The following is a 23615-nucleotide window of genomic DNA, read 5'->3' as shown; positions in this document are numbered from 1 at the left end:
GTTTCTGTAGAGGGTAACAGCTTGGGTTCTTTCCTGTGAGAATTATTACTAAATGTGAATTTCTGTAATTGCTTTGTTAAGAAAAAAAATCTTACGAGCACCTTTAGTTCAAATGCCACCTCTTTACCAAACCTGTTTTCATGGACTATATCTTCCCAGCGTACTTTGATGGAACAAATGCTTTAGGGAAAGGCGCGATGTTCACACCTATGTCCCCTCATTCTCCTTCATTAGCAGGACCTTTCCATCTTAATCCTATGATCAGTTTCTTTTGACTTATCTGTATAGAAAATTATTTGCATCAGAATTGCTGAATAAGGAAATCTCAAGTTATAGTAGAATTTTATTTATGCTGAAGAAATTAATGCCAGCCAATATTCTTGTTTCTTTTTCTATTTTTCTTCTGTATTTGATTTTTGGTAATTGGCCCAACTTGGGTCCCCCTGGGGGAGCTTGGCAGAGAGAGAGGGATAAAGAACGGAGAAAAAGATTTGTAGGTGGCAGGGACAGCTTGTGGATGTAGCTGCATACGTATGTGAGCTGGCATAAAGCAAGGCTATGTGGATGTTAACTGTTTAACTAATACTGTATATAAATCCTTATCTAGCTGTGAATGTGACCCAGGAAGGGCAAAAGAAATATTTACAGGTGCCTCACTGGTGTTTGATTTCTGTACAAGACCGATCAGCATGCACTTAATGACTTCCCTAGAGATTATGTCCATGCAAGGGTGAATCATGCAACTCTTGGTTGACTCATGGCTGGGAAAAATGGGAGTTAGCACAATCCAAAATGGCAAGGATTTGTGGTCACAAGGAGAAAAATAAAATGTGTGTTTACACAACAAATATAGGTAGTGAAGGATTTGCTGTTCAGTCCTTCTTATAATGGTGAAGGGAGGACCTTTTTTTAAAGAAAAAGGCAACTGGAATTAAAAATGAAAGCTAATATATTGCCATTCCACCTCTAGCTGTGATCTTGCTTGATCTGGTAAGTTAAACGAGGTAAGTGCATGTGACATTATTAGAGAAAAACTAGGCAATAGAGGACAGAGTATTTTAATTGCTCAGAGGAACTCTTCCCCTTGAGTCAGAAATAAAGCTGCGTTTCTACTTGCTGTCAATGGCAATATGTTGTTGGTGAATTACGCTTTGAACAGCATTTAACGCAGAAGTTGTGATGATCAGTGGTTCTTAGAAATCAAAATGACCTTTTTTTAGGACAAGTGCTTTGACTGCATCCAGTTTTTGGTAAGTGCTTTACATCTATTCCAGTTTTTCTTGTAGCTGCAAGCGGATGTGTTGTTTTCTTGTTTCTTTGCCTGAATCTGTTAGGTGGTGGTGTTTTCTATGGTATTTTGAGTTCTATCTGAGAGACAGCTCATTTAAAGTGGTGGGGGGAAAGCCTCAGAAAGAGACAGATATTTGATACATCCCACTGAAATCCATTTGTAGGGAAGGCACTCAGTTTGTTCAAAAGTAATTCCTTTATAGGGGTATTACCAACTTTAAAATACTCTTTTTTCTAGTTGAAATGGAAAACCACTTGAAAGGAAAGAGCCACTGTGTTTTAAGTTCCACAAATAGTATTGCATGCATGTGATGTTAGATGGACGCTCTGTTATCATGGGAATTTAGAGCCACGGGTTTGCACGGAGGACACGGTATTCTGGACGTTCACCCCCCCGTGAGTCAGAGCGGTTTAGTTTCTCAGGTTGTGGCAGTTTCTGCAGTGGTTCCTGAGGGGTGGTTTTGCACTCTGCATCTCTTGTTTAACATGGCAGCTCGGAGAGTCCAGATAGATTTAACATGCACTGCCTTCAGTTCGCGTTTCGTTTTAAAGAAGTCATTTTCGCTCTCTGCGGAGGCTTCCATTATAGAGGGCCAAATGACAGGCATAATTAAGGCAAGCGGTGGGGTACCAGCGCAGCGCTTTGGTGTTTCCACCAAGGATTTTGCAAATCCTAGCTTGATTAATCTGTTTAAACATCTGTGCATCCTCCCGTCTGTGCAACTTATCCCCGGGCACCTCTTTCTCTGCCGGCGCCCGCCCGCCCTGCCGCTGCCCGCCTGCCCGGAACGGATCAAACGCCGCCGCAGCGCCTTCTGCCCGCTCGTTGAGGGCTCGCACCCGGTGCCGCCCGTAACGCTCCGGCAGGCGATGCTCTCCTCCTTGCGATGCAGCTCACAGGCGCATTCCCTACTGGAACCGCAGGGCAGAGCCCACGCTGTTGAGAAACCGGATCGAAGCGGGGCCGGAGGACGGCGGCGCCGGCTGCCGCGGGGTGCTGGGCGCGGGCGGGCGGGCGGCGAGCGCGGCGCCGGGCCACCGGGCCACCGTGCCGCCGGGCCACCGTGCCGCCGCCGTCCCCCGGCCCGGCCCCCGGCGCTCCCCTCGCCTGTCCCCCCGCTCCTCCAGGCAGCCGGCTCCAGCTCGCCTCCTTGACGTCATGTCTGTAGCACGGCCTCGGCAGGCGCAGTGAAGGCGGCAGGCAGCGTGTTAAACTTTCAGATCAAGTCCGGCGGCTCCTAACGCCGCGCGCGGGGGGCTGCGTGCAGCCGCCGCAGCTGGAACATCTGGAAGCGTTCAGTATGTCTGTCTGTCGGCGAGAGGGAGAGAGCGGGGAGCGAGCGCGCTGAGGGAGGGGAGGGAGTAAGGGGCTGGGACTGTGCTCTCTTCCTCTGCAGAAACAGCTCCCTGCCAACACAACGCGCTCAGAATGGCTTTGAAGAGGAGGAGCAGCAGCGTTTGAACATCTCTCTCTCTTTTTTTTTTCCTCCTTTTCTTACTCTTGTAGTTGGTGGATTTTAAAAACATTTAACCCTCAGAGGTTTGTCCTGGATGCTTTTGCTTTTTCCTTTTTTTTTTTTTCTTCCCCCCCTCTCTCTCGTTTCCCCCCTTCCTGTTCTTTTTTATGGTTTAACAGCCAGAGGTGCTGTGCTAAATTCTTGGAAGGGGCCCGGATGTACTGAGGATGCATTGCAATTTCACTAAAGGAGGCAGTAGTGGAAAGGATCAGTTTTTGGTGTTTGATGCAATAATGGGAATCAGGTAATAATAAAAGGGGAAATTCTGCAGCTCCATTCTTCCTTGAATTTTACCAAGCCGATTTTCGGAGGGATTTATCTGGACTCGTTTTAAATGGTCAATGAAAACAAGAGGATGTACATTCCAGAAGAAAACCATCAAGGTAAGCCTGAGATTTACCTCCGAGGATCTAGCAACCGGTCTCTCCCCCAGCCTTTGTCCGTAGTCTCTCGGTTCGGTTCGGCTCAGCCGCTGCCGCCGCCGCCAGCGGCAGGCGGAGGGGCCGGGGCGGAGGACAGCCTTTGACACCGGTTTCCCTTCGGAGCACCCAGCTCCCCTCAGCCGGGTGTGCTGCAGGGAGACCCCCGCAGCCCCTCGGGGAACGGGTGCTTCGTAGGAAACGCCGGGCAAAGAAAAGTTGCTTTAAGTCGCCGTCGTCGCCTCCCGAAGCGGAGGGGCGAGGAGGGGCGCCCGGCGCAGGGGCTGCGCGCCGTGGCCGCGGGCGAAGTGAAGCCGCGGAGCCGCCGCTCGCCCGCGTCAGGGGAAGAGGAACTCGCAGTGCCGCCGGGATTGGGGGATCTTTCCCAATTAACGCCCTCCCGGTCCTAACCCCATCTGGGTACGGCTTCCCAAGGCACCGGGAGAGGAGCCCTTCCCTTCTCTTACGCTATTCCTAATCTCTCACACGAAATGGGAGGGGAAGGAGGAATTATCTATTTACACACATACACACGGACATCCTGAGAGAATGAGGGACACCGGGGAGCGCCTGTATTCAAATTAAAGTTGGATTTTACTTGGGGCAGTGATTTCTCGCCGAGCTCCTCTCAGGATCGCCCGCATCATGGACACCAACCCGTGCTGCTGCTCCTCGGCGTTAGCAAACGTCCCCAGCTATTCCCTGTAGTAAAACTTTGTTTGTCCAAACTCCAGAAGCCTTTCCCCCCCCCCTCCCCCGCCCAACCCCGATCTACCGTTCCCGAAGTTATTTTTATCCTGTTACCTGCATGTTGTCACCCCCTCCCTCCCTCCCTCCCCTCCCCTCCCGCCCGGGCTGCACACACACGCCGGTATGGCAGAGCAGGCAGAGCCATTTCCTCCCTCGGCGAGAGGGGAGCAGCGCTCCAGCGGCAGCGGGCTGCCGGGCTGCCGCTCTCCCCCCAGCAGAAAGCCCCAGCCGCGGCCAGCTTCTTCCTCACCTCGCCCCCGGCCTCGCCCTGCAGGGCAGCCTCTCCCTCCGGCGGCCGGGGCCAGCTTCCCTGCCCGCAAACGTGCCCCCGCCCGCTGTGGCTGAGCACCTGGTCTGGGTGCGAGGGCGCCCGGGCGGGGGGCAGCGGCCTGGCAGGGGCCCCCATCCCTGGGGAGCTCCCCAGGTGCCCCCGACCCCTGCATCCCTTGCAGGGGCAGCCAAGGGTGCGTTAGTGCTGTGGCAGCCCTTAATGGTGGAGGGGCCGCGGGTTTCAGAGATGACACCACCCTCCTTCCGATTAAATACAGATTAAAAAGAAAAAAAAAAAAAAACAAACAAAAAACCACACCAGCACCCCCACCCCTAGCCACTCTATCGAAATGAGGTGGGAGGGGAAAGGAAGGAGCCCCTGATCCAGAGTGCTCCTTCCAAGTGGGAGCAGGTCCACAGCACATGCATTCAGCAGGCATAATTGGGCTGCTTTTCCTGGACCAGAGCTGATAAAGTGGACGAAGAGCTCAGCCTCCATAGCAATATGCCAACGCTATGGCAACCTAAATCCAGCTCCCTCCTTATCAGCTGCAGTGATTATATAATTGGAGGAACAGTTTTGCATCTGTCTCTTGATGCAGATTGTCATTACTCCCAGGTGAAAGACCAACTTCTAAAGCAAACAGAAAATCAGCCAGGTGGAAGAAAGTTCTGTTCCCTGATAGTGCTCGGGCTGCCATTTATTTACAATCTATTTTTATTTTGGGCAAACAGCACCTGAAAGGTTAAATTGATCAGTAGTCAAGAAAACCTGGTCGCAAGGAGATGTGAGCAAACCAATCATAATGTGGAATGGAATAATTAAAGCAACCACAGATTCCCAGTTGCAAGGTGGAGATAAAAAAGGTGAGCAGAAGGCAAAGTTAGGTCTGTGATCCTGGTCTGCTCCTCACTTACAAGAGGGAAGATTGATTTGGATAAGTCCTTACTCTTGTATCCTTCTCAGTTGCTGGCAGCAAGGTGAATGTTCCAGGTACTACCGATGCAAGACAAATTTTTCTGTCTGTTCTTAAAATGTGACTGACACGAGTAGGCCTCTGCCGGCAGCTGCTTTCTGCACACGTCTGTTCTCAGTCAGCCCCTTATCAGCCTACCTGAACAGCCCTATGCTTGGGAGCCTGGGCAGCAGGGGAGCCAGCGTAATAGTGGCTTCCTTAAAAATAAATAAATAAAGCCTGCTGGAGGCCATTAGTTAGATTGTGAGGACTGTGGGGAAGAGAAATTGTATTTGAAAGTGCTTTGTTGACTTCTTAGCTGCTAATTTGGGTAGGTGTGTAATAGACTTGTTTCATGCTTTTGAATGTGACTTTATACACTGAAAATCTTTCCCCCTAAAGTAAGAATTTCCTAATTTTTTGGATGTTAAAATGTACGTCTACTGTGCTTTCATTACAGTCTCCTATTGCACAAAGAAAGGGAAGCTGATAGTATTATTTGTTGATGCTGAGACACTTTTCAATGTTTATTTTTGCTACACAATGGAATGTATTTTTATAACAATTAATTATTCATTATTACCATAGAGCATGTGTTTATCTAGAAAATTTTAAAAACCTGCCCGACAAGCAGCAGAAAAAGCTTTCAAAACTAACTACATCACTTTTAATGCACATGTGGGACTGGGTGGAATCCTAGATGGGCATCTTTAATGCGTGTCCTCATAATATTTTGAAAACTTGTTCTCGTAATGTAAAATGGAAAATCAGTTTGCAAACCCACGTTTTACAGCCCTCTCAAGGGAGGGACCAGAATGAGTCAACCTGGCCTCTGGTGTCGCAAGTTTGAATCTCAAGCGTAGTTTAACCATCTAGTTAAATTCTGCTGCTTGCGATTCCGGCGTTCAGCAGGATCTTTCCTGGTGCGATCTGGTGACCGGCCAGGAAATGAACCAAACCCAGTAGTTTTGCCGCGTTATTCCAGTTCCAGGGATTAGGTGGGGAGGTGGGAAGGAGAGCGGGTGGGGGTCCCGGGCGCTGCCTCCCCCAGGAGGTGGCACTACAGGGCTGCGCAGCCAGGAGCCCTGGCGGCGCTCCAGAGGGGTTTGGCAGAAGACACTTCCAGGTCTGCTTCATCCATCCCCTGCTTTTCAGGAGCAAAGGCCAGACATAGCACCGATAGCTACGTATCTATCCCGGAATAAAATTCATTAGGATTGAAGAGCCCCCGGTAGGTCATTTATTCCATATAGTAATGATCCTATAGTAATGAGTGAAAAGCCATTTCTGATCCCATGTCTGAACTACCCTTCCTTCAATTTCAGATAATGCCTTTGGGCTTTGTCCTTATTGCGTATTTTGAACAGATTTCTACCTGCTGCTTGTAAAAAAGAACCCCCTCAGGTATTTGTCAACCATAATTAGGTCGTCTTGCAACCTCCTTTCCTAACCTGCACATATTCTGTTCTTGAAATCTTCCCCTGTAAGACACTCTTTTCATAGTCCTTGTATCTTTTGTATCGGTTAAATTAGGAACTAATTAGTATTCCCTTTATTTCTCGGAAACCTATTGATAGTGAGAGGGTCAAGTGACAAGCAGAGTCCCTAATGCATTTTCTGACCTGAAGTGAGGGTCAAACCCACAAATATTCCCCTTAACTTTGCAGGTATAAATACACAGATGATTGTGTACACTTCACAGCTGATTTCAATTGAAGGGTTGAAATCTGTCTCATGCTGTGCTACAAGACAAAACCATTGGAGATACGGACTAGAATTTATTGGATGTTTGCTTTAATTTTCTGCTCTATTTTCAGAACGCCAGTTTTATTTCCTGTAATTTTGGGGGGCAATGCTTTTACGTGTAGGAGAAACCGTGCTCTTTCCGTGGTGACAAAGGGATCAGATTAGCAAACTGAGTCTTCATTTTTGAGTATTTGTTTTACGCTCTCGTTTTGTTGTAAAGGTTTGTCAGAACAGGCATTAGTTGTGGGGCACAAAGAATACTGCTAAGTGGTTTGAAACAGCTTATCTTCAGGATTTTTTGGGGAAAAATCTGAATCGCTGTTTTAAAATGCAGAACTAAAATTCCAGCCCCCACTGACGTAACAATAAATGCCTGTATTTATAAAGTATGATCTTCTACCTCAAAGTACTTGGCACATTCAATAAGCATTAAGTTTTTAATTCAACATAATATGAAATAGCAGTGTAATATAAAAATATTTAAAATAATGTTAAATAACAGTACTTAAACATTTTGCATAATACAGTGCACTGCACTTACTTGTGAAAGTTGCCAGTAGAGTCTTCAGAAAAGTATTTAAGTGCTTTCAACCATTCCCTATCCTTAAAAGGAGTATTTAAATATCCTGCTAAAGGCATGGAATTTAAAGTGTATATACTTTTGAAAGATTTTCTTTGAAGTCATCTTTAGTCATAGAGACCAATTTGGGTTAGGTCATCATCAGTGTTCCTGCTGACTGGTTCTTCATGAACTTTCTGTGTTTCTGCCATCACGAACACTTACTTTTGAAGAGCTAGCTGGCATGCTCTCTGCAACCAAGACACCCTTACGAACCCACTCTTGGTTGCATCTCTGCTCTGCAGTCAAATATGTTTTTGGGGTTACATCTATGTAATTCACTGCAGCAGATGTGACGCACCCTTGCCATATGGAATTAATTTATCCTACTGAGATATTTACTTTGAGTTATTTGTCCTCATCTTTTTGCTTTGTTTCCTCAAAACACTTCAGTTTAGAGAACATGTCAGGTAACTGCAATATGACCACGTGCCCTTAGGTTTGGCTTACTTTCTTTCAAGTTTGTGGAAAATGGGTTTGCATCCATACTTAAAACAGGATTCATCTGAATGGCAATCACTCTTAAATTTACTTTTTGGGTGTGTGTGTGTGCGCATGTGCGAATTGTCATCGTGGCTGTTTGACTTGTTAGGAACTGTCCTGTTTAACCCTTTCTGGGAATTAATTCAAGGAACAGATTCGCTGAAGTTCAGGAACAGCAAACATAAGATCACTTCTGAGCAAATGTGTTCTCTAAATTTATTGTCTATCAACCAACATAACAGATGTGACTATGTGCAGTAAATTATTGAAAACAACAAATCAGATCAACACTGAAGAAAGCTTTTACCAATGGCAGATATATGCTTTACAAAACATAATGTTATTAAATCATTCAATTGCCTATCTTTTTTTTTTTTAAGACTGTAGACAAACCCAGTGTATTTTTTGAGTCAATCATTTATCTGAAATGCTGTGTTTTTTATTTAAATAGTGGGGATAAGATGAATTTGACAGAAAGTTTATTAATTAACATATTTGTTGCTGGATTTCAGCATCATTAATTTTAAGAAAAGATGACACTATTAAACATTCAGACTTATTGGTTACCACTGAATACTTTTTCTTTTGGCATAGTTTATCTATTACCTAATGTAATTTTTTTTTTCCTTGTAACTTTTACCAATGGAAGTTTTAAAAAAATAAATTAATATTTACCATTTTTACTTTATTGGAGTAAAAGAATTATTGTGCATTTAAGCTACCTGAGGATTATTTTTCTTCATCCTTCACTTTTTTTCTTATGGGAGAGGAAGCCACAGTCAGTCTTCTGTGCAGAGAACAGAGGGCATGGTGATGGGCTTACAGTGCTTCTGCCAGAGAGCAGGTGTAGTTTTAGGTGGTAGAATGGTCCTGCTGGGAGCTCTGAAACACAGTGATGAAGTTGTATGGTCGCAAGGGCACCCCTTGCTATTGCTAGGTTGTAGTGGAATAAATCTGGGTGTAGTAGTCGATAGTGTATGTATAAATCTTTCTCCAAAACAGTGTCTGAAATGGTTTTCATCAGTTTCCATTGATGAGAGTAATATAAACTTCATTAAGAACTTGAGAGGGATTCAGGGTAGCTCTCTTTCAACTGGAGGAGTCACAGGTGTCTCTGTACTGTGTATACAGATTTCAAGAATGGATGGCCTTGTTGAATTTCTCACAGAAACCTAAATATAACATTAATAGATTGTATGGTTTGGATTGTTGCATTTGACAGTCCATGGGGGGTGTGGTGGGAAAAAAGGAGAAAAGATTAAGATATGTATCGTAGAAGGTGACAGAAGATTCGATGGAATCACATTTTGTCTTTATTTTGCCATATTGGCAGTTGTCCAGATATCAAGGTGAATTATTGTGATCTACAGCTGAGAGATTATTAGCACGGTTCATTCTCAAGAGAAGCTTAGATTGAGGGGAACCCACTGATAACGGCTTTGAAGCTGGTCTGCTCTGTATGTCACCTTCCCAGGCATCTTTCTCAGAAAGGATAGTTTTGAGACATGGCTCTCACTGGTACATGCTTCACTGCAAAGAATTGCATTTCTAAGGAGTGAGGATTAAATAAAATCATAACGTAGGGTGGAAGGGACCTGCAGAGGCCAGGTAGTTCAACACCCTGCTCAAAACAGGTCTAATTAGATGAGGTTGCTCAGGGCCATGTCCAGTCAAATCTTGAATGTCCCCGAGGACAGAAGTTCAACAAACTCACTGGGCAGCCTGTTGCAGTATTTAACTACTCTCATGGTAACAAACAAAAAAACCAAGATATTTTTCCTAGTATCTACTCTGTATATTTAAATCTGTATATTTTAAGATGGGGAGATAATTTATATATGTCAGCCAATAGCTAAACTGCAACCACGTTTCTGTGTTTAATCAGACATAGTGGCCATTCGTTGAAACTTTGAGATGGAGGGACTTTTGCCTCAATGCCTCACACCAGTTTCAGAGTAGTTTGCTTGTTTTTTTGGAAATCTTATCATAGTTTATAAGTGAGGTGAGACAACCCTGGTGTCTCAATTGCTCTGACAGACGCACTGAGTTTGTAAGTGGGTTGTTTTCCTGCACTGTGCTAGAATAGCTTTCATGCAGAATTGTGGCTAGAGACGGAGACCAGCATATATAATGATGAGGTAGTAGAAATTTATGAGTAGTTCACCTTAATGTTCCAATACATGTTAACATATCAGGTCAATAGATGAATCCTGCTATAATTTACAAACATTTAGCTGAATCTAATTACTTACTGTTGAGATATATATACCCACACATAAAATCACCATGGAAGTGATGACTATAGGGCTTGAATCCAAACAGGGTTGGGATCCTAACTTCGATTAGATTCCTTTTTCCCTACTGACTAAAGAAAATTGAGATAACTGTTAATGGATGTTCTACGGGGGTGTAGAAACTTATATAGGAACCCTGAGACTATGTATTTGTAGAGGACTTCTGCAGTGTTCCTTTTTTCTCTCTGTGTGTGTCTGTGGTTTTTTTTTTAGTCCCAGATATTAAATTCTAAATCTCAGTGGCTGTCTCAGCAGGCAAAGCATTCAGAATCCATTAAAAGAGACCAGCAAGTTGAATCTTCTTCAACAGCTGGGAGGAGTTATCAGAGTACCAGTTAAAGCCTTATATGTAGGGGGGGAAAAAAAAAAAAAGTTATTTAAACTGGCAGCTGTAAGGAAATAGAAGAAAACCATGAGATTCATCAGTCTCGTGAACTGGGCACCGGCAAACTTGGCACAGATAAGAGGGAGGGAAAATTTGCTGCTTTTATCAAAAACAGAAGATTAAAATAAAGTAATTCTTAAGGGTGACTGGAGACTTAATGGTTTTCAAACTAGACCCAGAAATGAGACCAAAAAATCTGGGTCATCCCATGGGAACTCTCTTTGCATTTTGTACATAAATCTTAAGAGTTAATAGTTTTAAGGAAAATATTGTCTGAGAGCCATCTAACCTTAAAGGATGCTTTATCATATGTTTAAAATATGCTTCTCTAAATGGTATTGTTATTCATCTTAAATTTTTCAGGTTTTCAGCCCATGATGTGGATGGTTGCCTTTGGGTATTTTGGAAAAAACAATTAAATATGACTGAACATGACATTATAATTACAAAGTAAATATGCTCTAATTGAGTAATTAACTCAACATTTCTTCCTAAAGGCATTGTAGGAACGAATTCATGTTACTGATCAGATTTCAGATTCTTTATTCTAAAGGAGAAAAAAAGACTTCATTCTTCAATATGGCTGGCTAGATGTAAAACTTCTTAAGATTCCTCAGTTTTTAAAATTTAATATGTATTTTTGATACATCAGATGTTTCTCTAACACTTTTTGTCAGATGAAATAATCTTTTAAATATCCAAAAAGAGTACCTCTGTCTCTTTGCTTGCAAGTCAGTCCAACTCTGTTAGGTACCAGCTATAATCTGCTTCATGCATTATTGACAAAAATAATGATTCTGAAATTGAAACTTGTATGATACTGCTGTTAGTAGTAGAGTTCATGAATTTTAGATACAGAAATGCTACAATGGACTGTGTGAGAAGCAATGGAATCCAGGTGAATTCAGGAATTAAAATTGATGTTTGTTGAAGATAGTGGAAAAATGAATTATTGCACTTAAATACACTGCATAGTTTATTTATGTTGAACTTATGTTTAAGTCTGATACAGATCGACAAATGTCAGGAAGCTGAAAGTTAGAACTGATATGCAATGCCAAACTTTTCTGTGTGTTCTATGTTGTAGCTTTCATATAGTTCACAAAAGAATATTTTCTATGCAGACCCTGTGTGTAAATACTAGAAATTTGGTTTTAGTTAAGCATCAAGGGGTCTGATTTCCTTGGGATGAATTTAACATATTGACAGCAAAGTTAGCAAATTAAGTCAGATAAGCCCAAGTGCCATTAAGAAAACAGAGGAAATACATAGTATTCATTACTTTCTCGAGTTGTAAACAAATAGACTTATGTGTAGGGAGGAAAGCTTCATCTGTGTGCTGGAATTCCCATCTGATACTTAAATTGCCTATTATTGCTGATTTTTTATAAATTGTATAGATGCACAGAGAGTTTTCAGGTGTAATTTAAATTTGAATTGGTGTCTTTAGAGAGAAGTAAAATGCGTTTATAGAGTGAAAATTGAAAGTGATCAGGTTTAATTGTGGTTTGAATGGAACTTTTGTATGACTGTATTCAGGAGCATCAGGTAGGAGTGAATTATATGAAATTTTTACATCACTTTCACCTAAATGAAAATTTTAAGTGAAAAACCTGAGATTTGCAGACATCAGTTAGATCTGGTGCAGGCAGTGGCAAAATTGAATTCCTAAATCGGTGAATGGCTTCAGTGATATAATTCTAATATCTTTTGTCTGTCAGATTCTCACTAGCTTTGGCTCAAGTGCACAAATCCTGTGAGTGTGAAATGTTTGTTAGCAGGTGCTTGGGATGTGGTAGTCCTGTACACAGCAGTACACTCTCTGCTGAGCTCTGAAACACATTTCCCTACAGTTTTCTTTGAAGAGAATTGTTTGTTATTTGTTAAATGTAATGAAGTTTATTGCTTAAATCAGAAATGGAGGAATCCCAAATTCCTGACACGTTCACGAGGGACTATGTTGAAGCTTAATTCTTAATTTGTTTTTTTGGTTTTACATTATGAACAAAAGAGTTATAGTTCACTTTTAATTTTCGATTTGAAAGCCAATGCAATGGTGCAGCGGTGACTGGAATAAGGAGAGTATCTCTTGTCAATTTGGCCATTATAGCAAAAGTCAGAAATAAAAGCAGAGAGTGAAAGATTAAGATGAACATGGCTTGAAGGCTTTTATCTGCTTTAAGGCAAAGGGTGTCAAGAAAGATCCTAAGAGATGAAGACTTGTTTCCTAATTCACATGCAGTGATAAAAGCTGTTATGCATGCCAGGAAGTCAGTCAAAAAATAACTAGAGGTACTTGCTGCTGGCAGTTCCTAAAACCAACTAATTAAGTGTTTTAAAATAAAATAAAAAAAGTCAGATATCAAGCTTCAGAAAATTTGAGCATAGAGCTCTACAGGTGCTTGGCAGAATTCCCCAGAAAGTATCTTAGCACATGGTCAAACTTGAAGCGCTTTAAAAAGGATCACATCTTAAAATACAAATAATTAAACAAAACATTGCAAAACGTTTTTAACACTGATAATGCAACTTCCGTTACTTCCTATGAAACATTATGCTTAGACATCTTAAGTGCTTTTAATTTGCAATGTGAGTTACACAACTTAGAGTATTTCTGTCAATAGATATGTATTTGACTAGAACACACATCCTGCTGTCTTACTGCAAAGCTTGCATTAAAGTAAATTTTCATTTGAATTTTACGGTACGTATGCGTCAGGAGTTTTCTATCTATTTTTCTAGTACTTAGCATTCTTGTTGAGAACTTTGCTGTTATCTTGCTTTTCCTTGATTTTGCTCTTATTTCACCAGAAAACCTTTTTACTTTTATTTTGGGGTATGCATTTTTGAGATTTTTGCCTGTTGTGCTTTAGGGTGGTTTCCCATGGAGAGTTTTAGTGCATAGAATACAGAGCTAGGTTTGACGGAATGTTGCTAAGGATTTTGGCATGCATGCTGTAGGGCCAGAGGATGCATTATTTACGAGAAATATGGATGGGGAAACCCTATGTGGAGTCAATTCTACAAATATCAGAGGGCAGGAAATTTATTCTTATAGCACGTATGGGTGGTGTTTTGATACTTCAAAAGGAATGTGATGTAAGCTTATCCAGATGGCTTAATATGTTGGTGAATTTTATTACTCGTCTCCCTATGTCAGTGTTGAAATACTATTTTGAAATACTATTTAAAGATAGAATTACTGTAGAAGATGGAAAGCCCCACTTGTCATCTTAGGATTTAGACCTCTAGTTCGTGTAGCTAGTTGTTTTAATAACAGCAATAAAGAGTATCTAAACCTGATTCTGCAGCTACAAAACACTGAACAGAGAGATTTGACAGATTGTCAGGTGCTATTTGGGAGATTAATGTAAGGACTTGTGTACGGACATTTAGAGGATCAGACTGTATTTTAATTTATTTCTGTGTTAGGATGTAGACTTCCAGAAAGTCTGTTATACCTCTGCAAAGGCTATATTTCTTTCCTTTTGTAAGGCTGGCAAAGAAATGTTTTCTCTGAAGTTATCTACCTATGTTCTTATATATTTACGTGGTCATGATCCCTGTAGTATGAACATCTCCCAGTGTTAAACACTATTGCTCTTCCCAACATGCCAGGTCAATAGGCTTGGAAAATTAATTTTCTTTTTCTTCATTAGCTATGTTGTGTGTGCTTATGTGAAGATATTACTCTGGGAGGTGCAGGCAAAGAAATTATCATGGCATTTAATTTTAATGAGATGAGTGTTATAAAATGGTGTGTAGATACTGATGTCATCGAGCCTGTAACAGATATCGACATGGCAATACTAGGATGCTTGATCCGTCTGTCTGGGTACAAGCCAGGGAGAGCAACCCCTGCCCTGGTCCTGCTGACTGCACAAGCAGGTTCGAATCTTGTGGTACGGTCAGAACAACAGGTTGGTTTGTTGTGCTGGTCCAGCTGTGGTAATCAAGTGCAGGGGTCCCAATGGGTACCCCCATACGACTGTTGTCCCATGATTTGCATTATCCCTTTTTAGTTCTGCTCACTCCTTTTCTCTGCCTTTGTGTCTCCCTTCTCTGTCCAGTCTTCTCCAGAATGAACAACCCACCCATTGTTACTTTTTTTTTTTCCCCACTGGTCCCATCTTTTTTACATCCATACCCAAATCCATTTTTCTGATACTTGTATTCAGTAATCCTGGCCTTATTTGGCATTACTGACACAGTTACCTGGGCACTGCTGGCCTTGCAATACTCCCCAACAGGACTCTAGTACTTCAACTAACTGTGAAGTTTGGTCATCTCTGACTCGGCTCCCTCTTAACTGTGTGTGAAATCTGGCCATTCCTCACAATGCTACCTGTAACTCTTGTCAGCTTCTCACTCTGTTGTCGTGTCTGGTAATTTCTCATGTCATATCCAGTAGTTTTCCATGTCCTGTTCAGTTACCCAGGCCAGGACTGTGTAATCTGCCTGCAGCCCTAATACCAAGTATTCTGAGTAGTCAACTTTAGCAAGTGAGTGCCGTATATTAATAAGTAAAGAGGATTCTCTTCTTTGTACTTACAATCTTTCCTTGGTGATCAGCAGTTTTATAGTTAGGAGATGTAATGGTCATGGAAGGAGACCAATATCTTAGGTAACTGGAAACAAATGATCAGGCAGGTTTGGTCAGAGCCCCACAGGTTTATGAGGAGTCAGTGCAGAGATCTTGGTACAAATTTTGAACTGGATACTTTATCATCAGGGTGTGTGTGGTTTCACTCTTGGATGTAAGTTGCAGGGATAAAGTGTTCTTCTCTTGAATGTAATGTTACCATGATCAAACGTGAATCTGATAGAAAAGGGGACTGCTGTCTGGTCTGTCCCTAGGGACTGCACATGGTAGTATGTGGTGTGCACACAGTGTACTTGGTGCTAATGGATAAGAGGAATTACACCTCTCTCTTCCTCCCAACTGTACGCATACTTATCAGTAGACATCACCGGGGCTTGAATAGCAACCTAGGTATAGAGGCATTTCTGGTTTTATCTGCCATCTTTCCAGTGTGTGTATCATGGGATGTTTTTATTTTTGTTTTCAAGTAGTTAGAAAAAAATTATCTATGCTCTGGAACCATTAGAATGTCTCAGAGATGTCTGCAGTTGCACTGTGCCTACACAGTTGTGTATATACATAGGCAGAAGTATAATTTGCTTAGCGGACCAGAATGGATAAGTGACTGTGATTGGAAGGATCTAGCTGTGTTATGTAAGATCTGGAAAGAAACACAATAGCATGAAATAAGAGAGAAATGGTTTATGTTTTCAAATTGTCATTCTTCATATAGTAAAACTAATCATTTGTCATAGATTTCATTTTACCTCACTGCAGTTGTTTAAATTGTCTAGTTAGAGCTAATCATCTAGAGTCCACATGTAGTCAGTGGAGAGGAAGGCAGCCATGGCCACAGAACATTATAGATATCTAAAATAGGTGGGACGGACTGCTTTTTTGGAAGTACTTAACTGTGCCTTGACTATGTAGATAAAGCTTTGAAGACTAAGTTAGACTAAATGTCAGATTTTAGATTGCTAGAACCAGTGAAATAAATTCCACCTTCTGCATGTGTGTTGATTTCTAATTTTGGTTGTCAATAACAAGAGTGTAGTGTGAAGAAAGGGAGTTATGTGCCTATAATAGGTTTTAGTAAGTAAGTTACCCGTCTTTCAGGTGATCTGTGTGAATGCAAATAGATTAAATATATACTTCCTGCCTGAATACATGCCATTAAACAAAAGAGATTGTTAAAGAAAAGCATGACAAGACAAACAATAACTCAGGAAAAAATCCCTTTTGGAAATTGAGGAAAGCTGCTTCTTGAGGAATATCCCTGTCTCCATCTGGGGTGAGAACAATTCATTTTTCCCAGGACTATGTTTAAGAGTGGAGAATACTGTGAGTGCAAAATCGGTAGCTTCAGGAAGGAGACGGGGCTTTCCAGGCGGTGTCAGCGAGGAATGGTAAGCATGCCAGAAGACACAGCATCAGAGAAACCATGTAGCAATCGGATTAATCCGCTTCTCCTAGCTAGCGAGTGTGGTTAGCTGGGCTGGCTGGAATGTAAAAAATTTACAAGGAAAGATTAATAGGTAGTAGCAATGTAAAGAGTTCTCTGCAGTAACTCTGTGGTTTGTGTGTTTTGTGCTTTCGGGTGAACAAACACAGCATGCCTAATTTTGAAAGTCCCATTTTTGAATCATTGCAAACTTATACAGTAACAGGATCCCAAAGAGAAGGTAAACTGAGGTGCAAAATTCATTTGGTCTTGTTAACTTGGCAACTTTGTGCAACTTTGGACGCATTGGCAAACAGGCTTCTGCCTGCCAGAGCCTGGAGTACCGGGCGAAGTGTGCTGGGTCCATGATTTCAGCAAGAGGGAGAGCCCTTGTCCCTCCAGGATGCAACTAGAGGAGAAGGAGAAAGGTATTTCATTCTGGTGACATCAGGAGAAAAGGTTAACCCAACTCGGCAGGGCAAGTTTTTATCATCGTAAATAAAGGGTGATACACACACTTTCTTTAAATCTTTATAATACTATGTTATCTCAAAGAACATGTATCTTTTCAAAATTTCTTCCTCTCACTGCCACAAGCAGGGATATGAAGTCTTTATGTATCATCCTATTATCTCTTCAGAGCCTCTCTTCCCAGAATTTATAGCCTTGACTCTATCGTGCTGCCCTCTGCGTAAGCTATATAGTGACCAAACACCTGCCGTGCCCTGGAAGAAAGGCTGTGCTGCGGCAGCTACGGTATGCGAAGCAACTATTGGAGCTTCCTGAAGAGCATCAACAAGAAATTCTGCTCACAGAAATTGTCATCTGCGATGGGGTAGACCAGTTCAAAGCGATACTTGCCCTTCTTGAAACAAACTCTTTCTTGCGGGGTGCTTATAAAATAATTGAACTTTTTGAATTCGAATTTGAAAATTGAATTTTGAAAATAGGAAGAAAGGGGAGTTTTTTGATGAATAAAAACAATTTAAAAATGTAGTATCTCCCATCAGCAGCTTCCACTTTAAACTTTCTATAGACATCACAAACATATGCTATGCCTCTATGGGAAGCTACTCTATAATTTTGCATAGGGTTGTCTATGATGCTTTCTGTCATGATTTCACCATTTGCTTTTGAATGCTCTTTTACTGCCTGTGCCTGGTAATGATACAATGACTCAAAACTTGAGACAAGAGAATGTTTCAGAAAAATGTATAAATTTAAGTGGGCGTAATTTACTTAAAATAACATAACGTTTTGTAACAGTACTTTTCTGATTAAGCCATTGTGCTGCAAATAACTTGAAATAAGGACAACAATGGGGATCCCCAGTCTATGTGAAAATGTTGCATTTATCCCCGCTACAGGCCTCAATATGTTGCAAAAGATACCATTTTACAAAGAAATTGCCAACTGATGTATTTTAAATATCATCGTAATAGCTTTTTGTTTCCTACTGTCTTTGGGCTGTCTGTGGATAACAGATTTTTGAGGACATCTGCCAAGCTGAAGAATCTCACCCAGCAGTTTCTGAATCCTTCTGTTTGAGCACCAACAGGGACATTAGAGAAATACCCAGGCCTGACCTGGGGAGACAAAGTGGAAGTGACCCCTGACATTTCACAGTTAAGTTTTCCACTTGCTGGGCTTCCTCGTTGTTAGCAATGCATATGTTATTAGTCATTTGAGTTTACTTAGTTACAGCTACCAAATATTTAATCTCATAAGGGTTTTTCCAGTTGAAAGGGTCATGTGGTGTCAAAAATCTTTTGCATGCTCATGCTGATAAATTCTGATCTTTTTTTTTAAACTGTCTCATATAAGACTAAATTATTCAGATGCCTTTAGTCTCTCATTGTAAGATCATATCGCACTCTACATTTTCTTGTACCTCTTTTTCTCAGTTGTTTAAACTATTTTATTATTCTTTTTGAGGTGTGGATTCTAGAACCGGGGCCTGCGATGTTGTGTTCCATAGTAATGCTCTGTACAGCCATATTACCTGGGCTTTTAGGCTCACATGTAGGTTGAAACTCATTGAGGTTCATGTTGTCTGTGTGTTGGTTCACTCTGACCATGAGTTAAAGCCAGCCACCTTGCTCTCAGGACGAAGCAGCTCAGTCATGAAAGAGGAGCTAACTTGCATGCATGCTCTGCCTCCAAACAGGGAGGGCACGATACCGATGCCAAGCTCCAGAGGTAATGAGAGATGCCTGCTCCTTGTAAATAGGCTGGATGTTTTGTTTTGGTTTTTTTTTTGTTTTTTTAATGAGCAGTAGAAATGTAGAATCTCTTGAACAGTGTTCAGATGCTATTAGAGTAGATGATTTGTGGGAAATTTCTTGCCTCTTTTATGATGCTGATCCTACGACACGCAGAGCGCCCCAAGAAAGGAATGCAAAAGCCTCAGCTTTCGCTGCCTTCGAGGTGATCTGAAAACTATCAGAAAGATGGAGCTGGAGCAGTGGCTGGAGCACTAACTCCATGGCAGTGCACAAAAATTGCCCCCTGACTTCTAAGCAAGTGCTCTACAAACGTGGTGTGCATCTGCTCTTGCCACCTTTGCCTTGTATGTGTAAACTCGGTAATGATCAATGAATCTGCTTTTATATAAGCAGGATTTTTTTATTTTTAGAAAGAATCTATAAAGACTGTCTCAAACATTTGTCTGCATCTACTGCAGAAAAGGTCACAGAGAAGCTGGTTAACAGTGTTTGTATAGACAATCAGTGACATAAGAACTGTTTCAGGGTTACGTGTTACAGTGTTCAACCTAAGATGTAAGCCAGATGCTGTTTTTTCTCATACAGGTGCTTACAAAGATTGTCTTTTGCTAATCTTTCCCACCTTTTATTATCTCCTCCCCCTGCCCCCCACTTTGCTACAGTTGCAATCTTCTGATTTAGTGCCTTATTTAGTTTGGAAGTGCTCTTAAGTAGCAGAGCAAGTCAAGAGTGCTTGTTTTTGCATCTGGATATTACACATGCTTGATATTCAGACTTGGAATGTGTTCCAAGAGGGTACCAGTAAATAAAAAATAATGTTAGAGAAAAGTCTGCATGTTAGAATATACTACTTTAAATATCAAACAACTCAGTAAAATTATTTTCTTCTATGCAAAGTGACTATAAAAATATGACTCTAAATCACAAAGGTCTAGTTTGAATAAAAGATTGGTGTTTTGGGGTTTTTTTCTGTGTGTGTTTTTTTTTTTTTTTTTTTTTTCAAATTGCCTTTTAATAGCACCCTGAAACAAGCCACTGTTTTCCTTTGTTGTGTAGCATGGTTTTTATTCATGTGGTTAGTAATTTTCTGTGGGTTTGTTTTAATGGAGGTTTGCAAGTGCCAGGGCTTCCTTTTCTTGCTTTGCACAGCATGTTGCATATAGAGCATCCCCTTGAGATTCTGTGGATAAAAGGAAATAGAAGGATAGGACTGAGGCAGAATAATTTTTTTTTTTTTCTTCCCTCAGTTCAAATTTTGCTATTTTCTGCAGGATCTCTTTCTAGCACTTTAACGGTGCCAAGTTAAAAAGAGTCCTCCTGTTTGAATATTTTTATTTTGTCTAAAATTATTCAAAATAAGATAACATTAATTAGATGACTGAAATTAGAAGAAAGCCCAAATTTATCTATTTTTACTTCCTTAATTCTTAGGATTTGGTAGAACTTTTTGCACAGTCTGTTTCAAAACTTTCCTGTACATTAGCTTTTTCTGATGTATTGCTGATCTTACTCCAAGCAGCGGGGGAAAAAAAAAGTAGTGTTTTAAAAATAGAAAGATGTGTTTTTTAGAACACTAAGATTAATAGCTGAAATCAAAGTCAGTTTTGACACTTGAAACATCTTTTAATACCTTTTCCTTTGAAACTGCTTGCATTTCAAGAAGGGAGTGCATCTTTAATTTATTAGGATATTGCATGCATAATCTAAAATCAGGTAAATGCAGTTTAAAATAAATCCCAAGTTCTGCCTTTCCGAAAAGCGACAATAGTTTTTAGGTGGCTCTGTTTTGTGTGGGTGCTAATGATATAATTTACAGATGTCTGGTTTTGACAAAGTATAAGGTAGTAGGTACCTCTTAAAATTAGGTATACACTATTCTCTTAAGTTGTATGCCCAATACCTGAATGAACCTTTGATTTGGGTGCCTGCTGTGACCAGTCCTTGCAACCCTACCCACAGACTGAGAGACAGTAGTAGTGGTGCAAGCTATGGTGCTGGATAGCCAAAGAGGTTGATGAAATTTGACCACTTTGAATGAGGGGGCTAAGAAGGAGGAGGGATGGGTACCAGATGGCCTTCAGAGGTCCCATTTAAACTAAGTTGTTGTATGATAATGTGAATTAATGGCTTTCTGATGTGGGTATCACCTCTGGGAGGGAGGGCTGGCAGGGAGTACTTATGGCTTGTATAGGAAGGTTAGATATACACTCTCCTTTTATACACTTGCTAAGCTCTTTCTAACAAACTGCCTGCTGTCTGGATTCATGCAGCTGAACACTGATCCCATAAACAGCAAGAGGAAGCAAAAAACTCAGCCTGTAAGAATTTGCACTGTGTACTGTTTATCAGGGCTGATCTCCATTTAGATTTGGATGCTAAAAGGTTTTTTTTGTTGTTGTTTTGATTTGTTGGTTTGTGTGCGTGTGTGTCTTTATTGAAATTCATATTGTCTGTAACTCAGATACAGACGTATATGGAGATGTCTTTTGTGTTTTTTAGTCATCATCTACCTGATGCAACTGGTAACAGACTGCTATTTCTGGACTGAGAATACTATGAGTTGTGAAAGAATTGTGATTGATTTTTCTAGGATGAAGAATCATTGAAATTGCAGGCTTTGAATTATTTAGATATCATATGTTGTACATATTTTCCAAATTTTGTCATGTTTTGGGCCAAAAAGCAGCTACAGAGTTGGGCCAAAAGCAGCTACAGAATTGCTCTGTACCTTGAGCACAAACACATGTGCATGCACATACTCCCCACACATAAGTGGGAGTCATTTAATCTCGTTTAATCCACTTAAATTTGATGTGCAATTAAACTTATGTTTTAGATTACTTGTGTACAATCTGAAGAGAGATTGGCACTTCCAGCATCTGGTTTCACTTGTATTTCAGACATCGGTCTTAAGAATGGAAGAAATGGTCCTCTGCACTGACTGTAGACGAAGCTTAGACAAGATCCCTTTTTTAAAATGGTTTGGGTAGGGTGAGGCAAATCACATTAACAGGTTTGTGTATTGATTTCTATCCCACTCTGCATTCTCAGACAAAGAATCTGGAGACCATCTAATGCAGTAAAGATTATTTTAAACCTGTAAAAGCTTCTTTTCTGTAAAGAAGCTATATTTAGATTACTAACTAAGAAGTGAAGAGTAATCATTCACCAACAAGAAACTGATGAGCAGTTAAGTTGACAACTTTGTCAGAAGAATCCAATCTATCGAGTTACAGTTAATCTCCAGAGGAATTTTACTGAAGTCAAGGAAATTTTACCAAAGATGTGCTTGATCCCAGTATCCTTAATGGTGGTAACATTAATTTAGATGAATGGTGCAAAAATATACATTTAAGCAAGAAAGCACTCTCTTGGTGTCTCCATTTGAGGATCTATGCCTGGAGTTTGTCCAAGAAGCATGTTGTTCTTCCAAGAAACTCCCCATGACGTGTATGCACGTTACTGCAATGGTTTTGTACTGATAGGTACCCTAAAATACTTTAAAAAGATGTATCAATGCGCTATACCATGAGGCGTGCATCTATAACTGCCTCAAGCGAGGAACATTGGTTTTTAATTCATATGCCATTTGACGTTAGAAATGCCTTTGTGCTTTGCATTCTGTGGGAGATGCATTATCACAGCAGAACTATGGTTTTACGTAAAAGCTCTTGCTAGCCATTCCTTCAAATACATGGCTAATTGGGTTCTCTCAGGCTTATTTGAGATGAATACAAATACTGTTATTAGTAAAAAGGATCTTTGAGTTGCCAGTCCTCTGTTGCTATTTTTGAGTGTTATGAATGTTTCAGTGAGCTATGGTTGAAGGAAAGGAAAGTGTTCCCTGGCTTGATTTCCGAGAGCTTAATCTAGATACCACCAGAAACATGTCTCAAGAAACCAAAAAGAATTCTTTGTGGGTTTCTTTGTGTTTTCTTGTAGCTTGCAAGCCAAAGGAGATTGGCCTCTTAACACACCCCCACCCTCCCACCCTCAGCCTAATAAATTTATCTTCTAATAGAATTTGTAGTCCAGCTGAGTTGTATTATAGACTTCTCTGTCTCTCCTGATAGCTACATCAATTATCAAACTTCTCATATTAGACACTTGCCTTGGGGCTTAACATTTAGTAGGCTCCATGCTTTTGGAAAGCATAAATAAAAAAAAAAAAAATCTTACCTCCCAGTCTAGTTCTCTTGAATCCATAGTTACAGAAGAGAAAGTCAGAAGCTAGATGGATTTTTGTGACTGCTGAGGATTTTCAAACTTGTGGCTTTCTAGATTCTTCTGAGCAAGGTTTGACAAGATGCCTCTTCACTGAAGGAGGTTGAACAGACAGTTGCTTTACTTTGTTTTGTTTCAGAATGGAAAGATAAAACTAGAAAAGTAAAAGAAGGAACACTCAAGTGATGAAATCTTAGATGACAGCTTGTTATCACCTGCTAATTAAAAGGAGGGGGATGCTATCATTGGTGTTATTGTAGACTGAGCTGTAAAAAACCAAATTTGCCAGTAAATAAGTAAACACGCTTTTACTACAAGTCCAGGATTGTGTCTTTTATTAAAAAAACAAACAAACAAAAACCAACAACAACAGAAAAAACACCACCCAAAAACCCCAGTGCAACCCAAACACCT

General features: G+C 40.9%; 1 protein-coding gene across 20 annotated transcripts in view; it reads left to right on the top strand.

The window, feature by feature from the left end:
- CACNA1C (calcium voltage-gated channel subunit alpha1 C) overlaps nucleotides 1–23615 on the top strand; it is a gene marked incomplete at its 5' end in the record, with an annotated part of 481188 nt that overhangs the window by 41543 nt on the left and 416030 nt on the right. For 19 of the 20 annotated variants that reach the window (XM_082309328.1, XM_082309322.1, XM_082309335.1 and 16 more), the window contains one exon: nucleotides 3142–3190. The exons of the other annotated variant lie outside the window; for it this stretch is intronic. In XM_082309328.1, the coding sequence (XP_082165454.1) occupies nucleotides 3142–3190 (49 nt within the window). Of the gene's footprint in view, nucleotides 1–3141; nucleotides 3191–23615 lie in introns of those variants that run through there. 20 annotated transcript variants of the gene reach the window in all.

The sequence above is a fragment of the Platalea leucorodia genome (genome assembly GCF_965183815.1).
Source record: "Platalea leucorodia genome assembly, chromosome: 4".
In the NCBI taxonomy this organism is placed as follows: domain Eukaryota; kingdom Metazoa; phylum Chordata; class Aves; order Pelecaniformes; family Threskiornithidae; genus Platalea; species Platalea leucorodia.
Note: the sequence above shows the minus strand (reverse complement) of the source record. Positions and strands in the feature narration are given on the sequence as shown.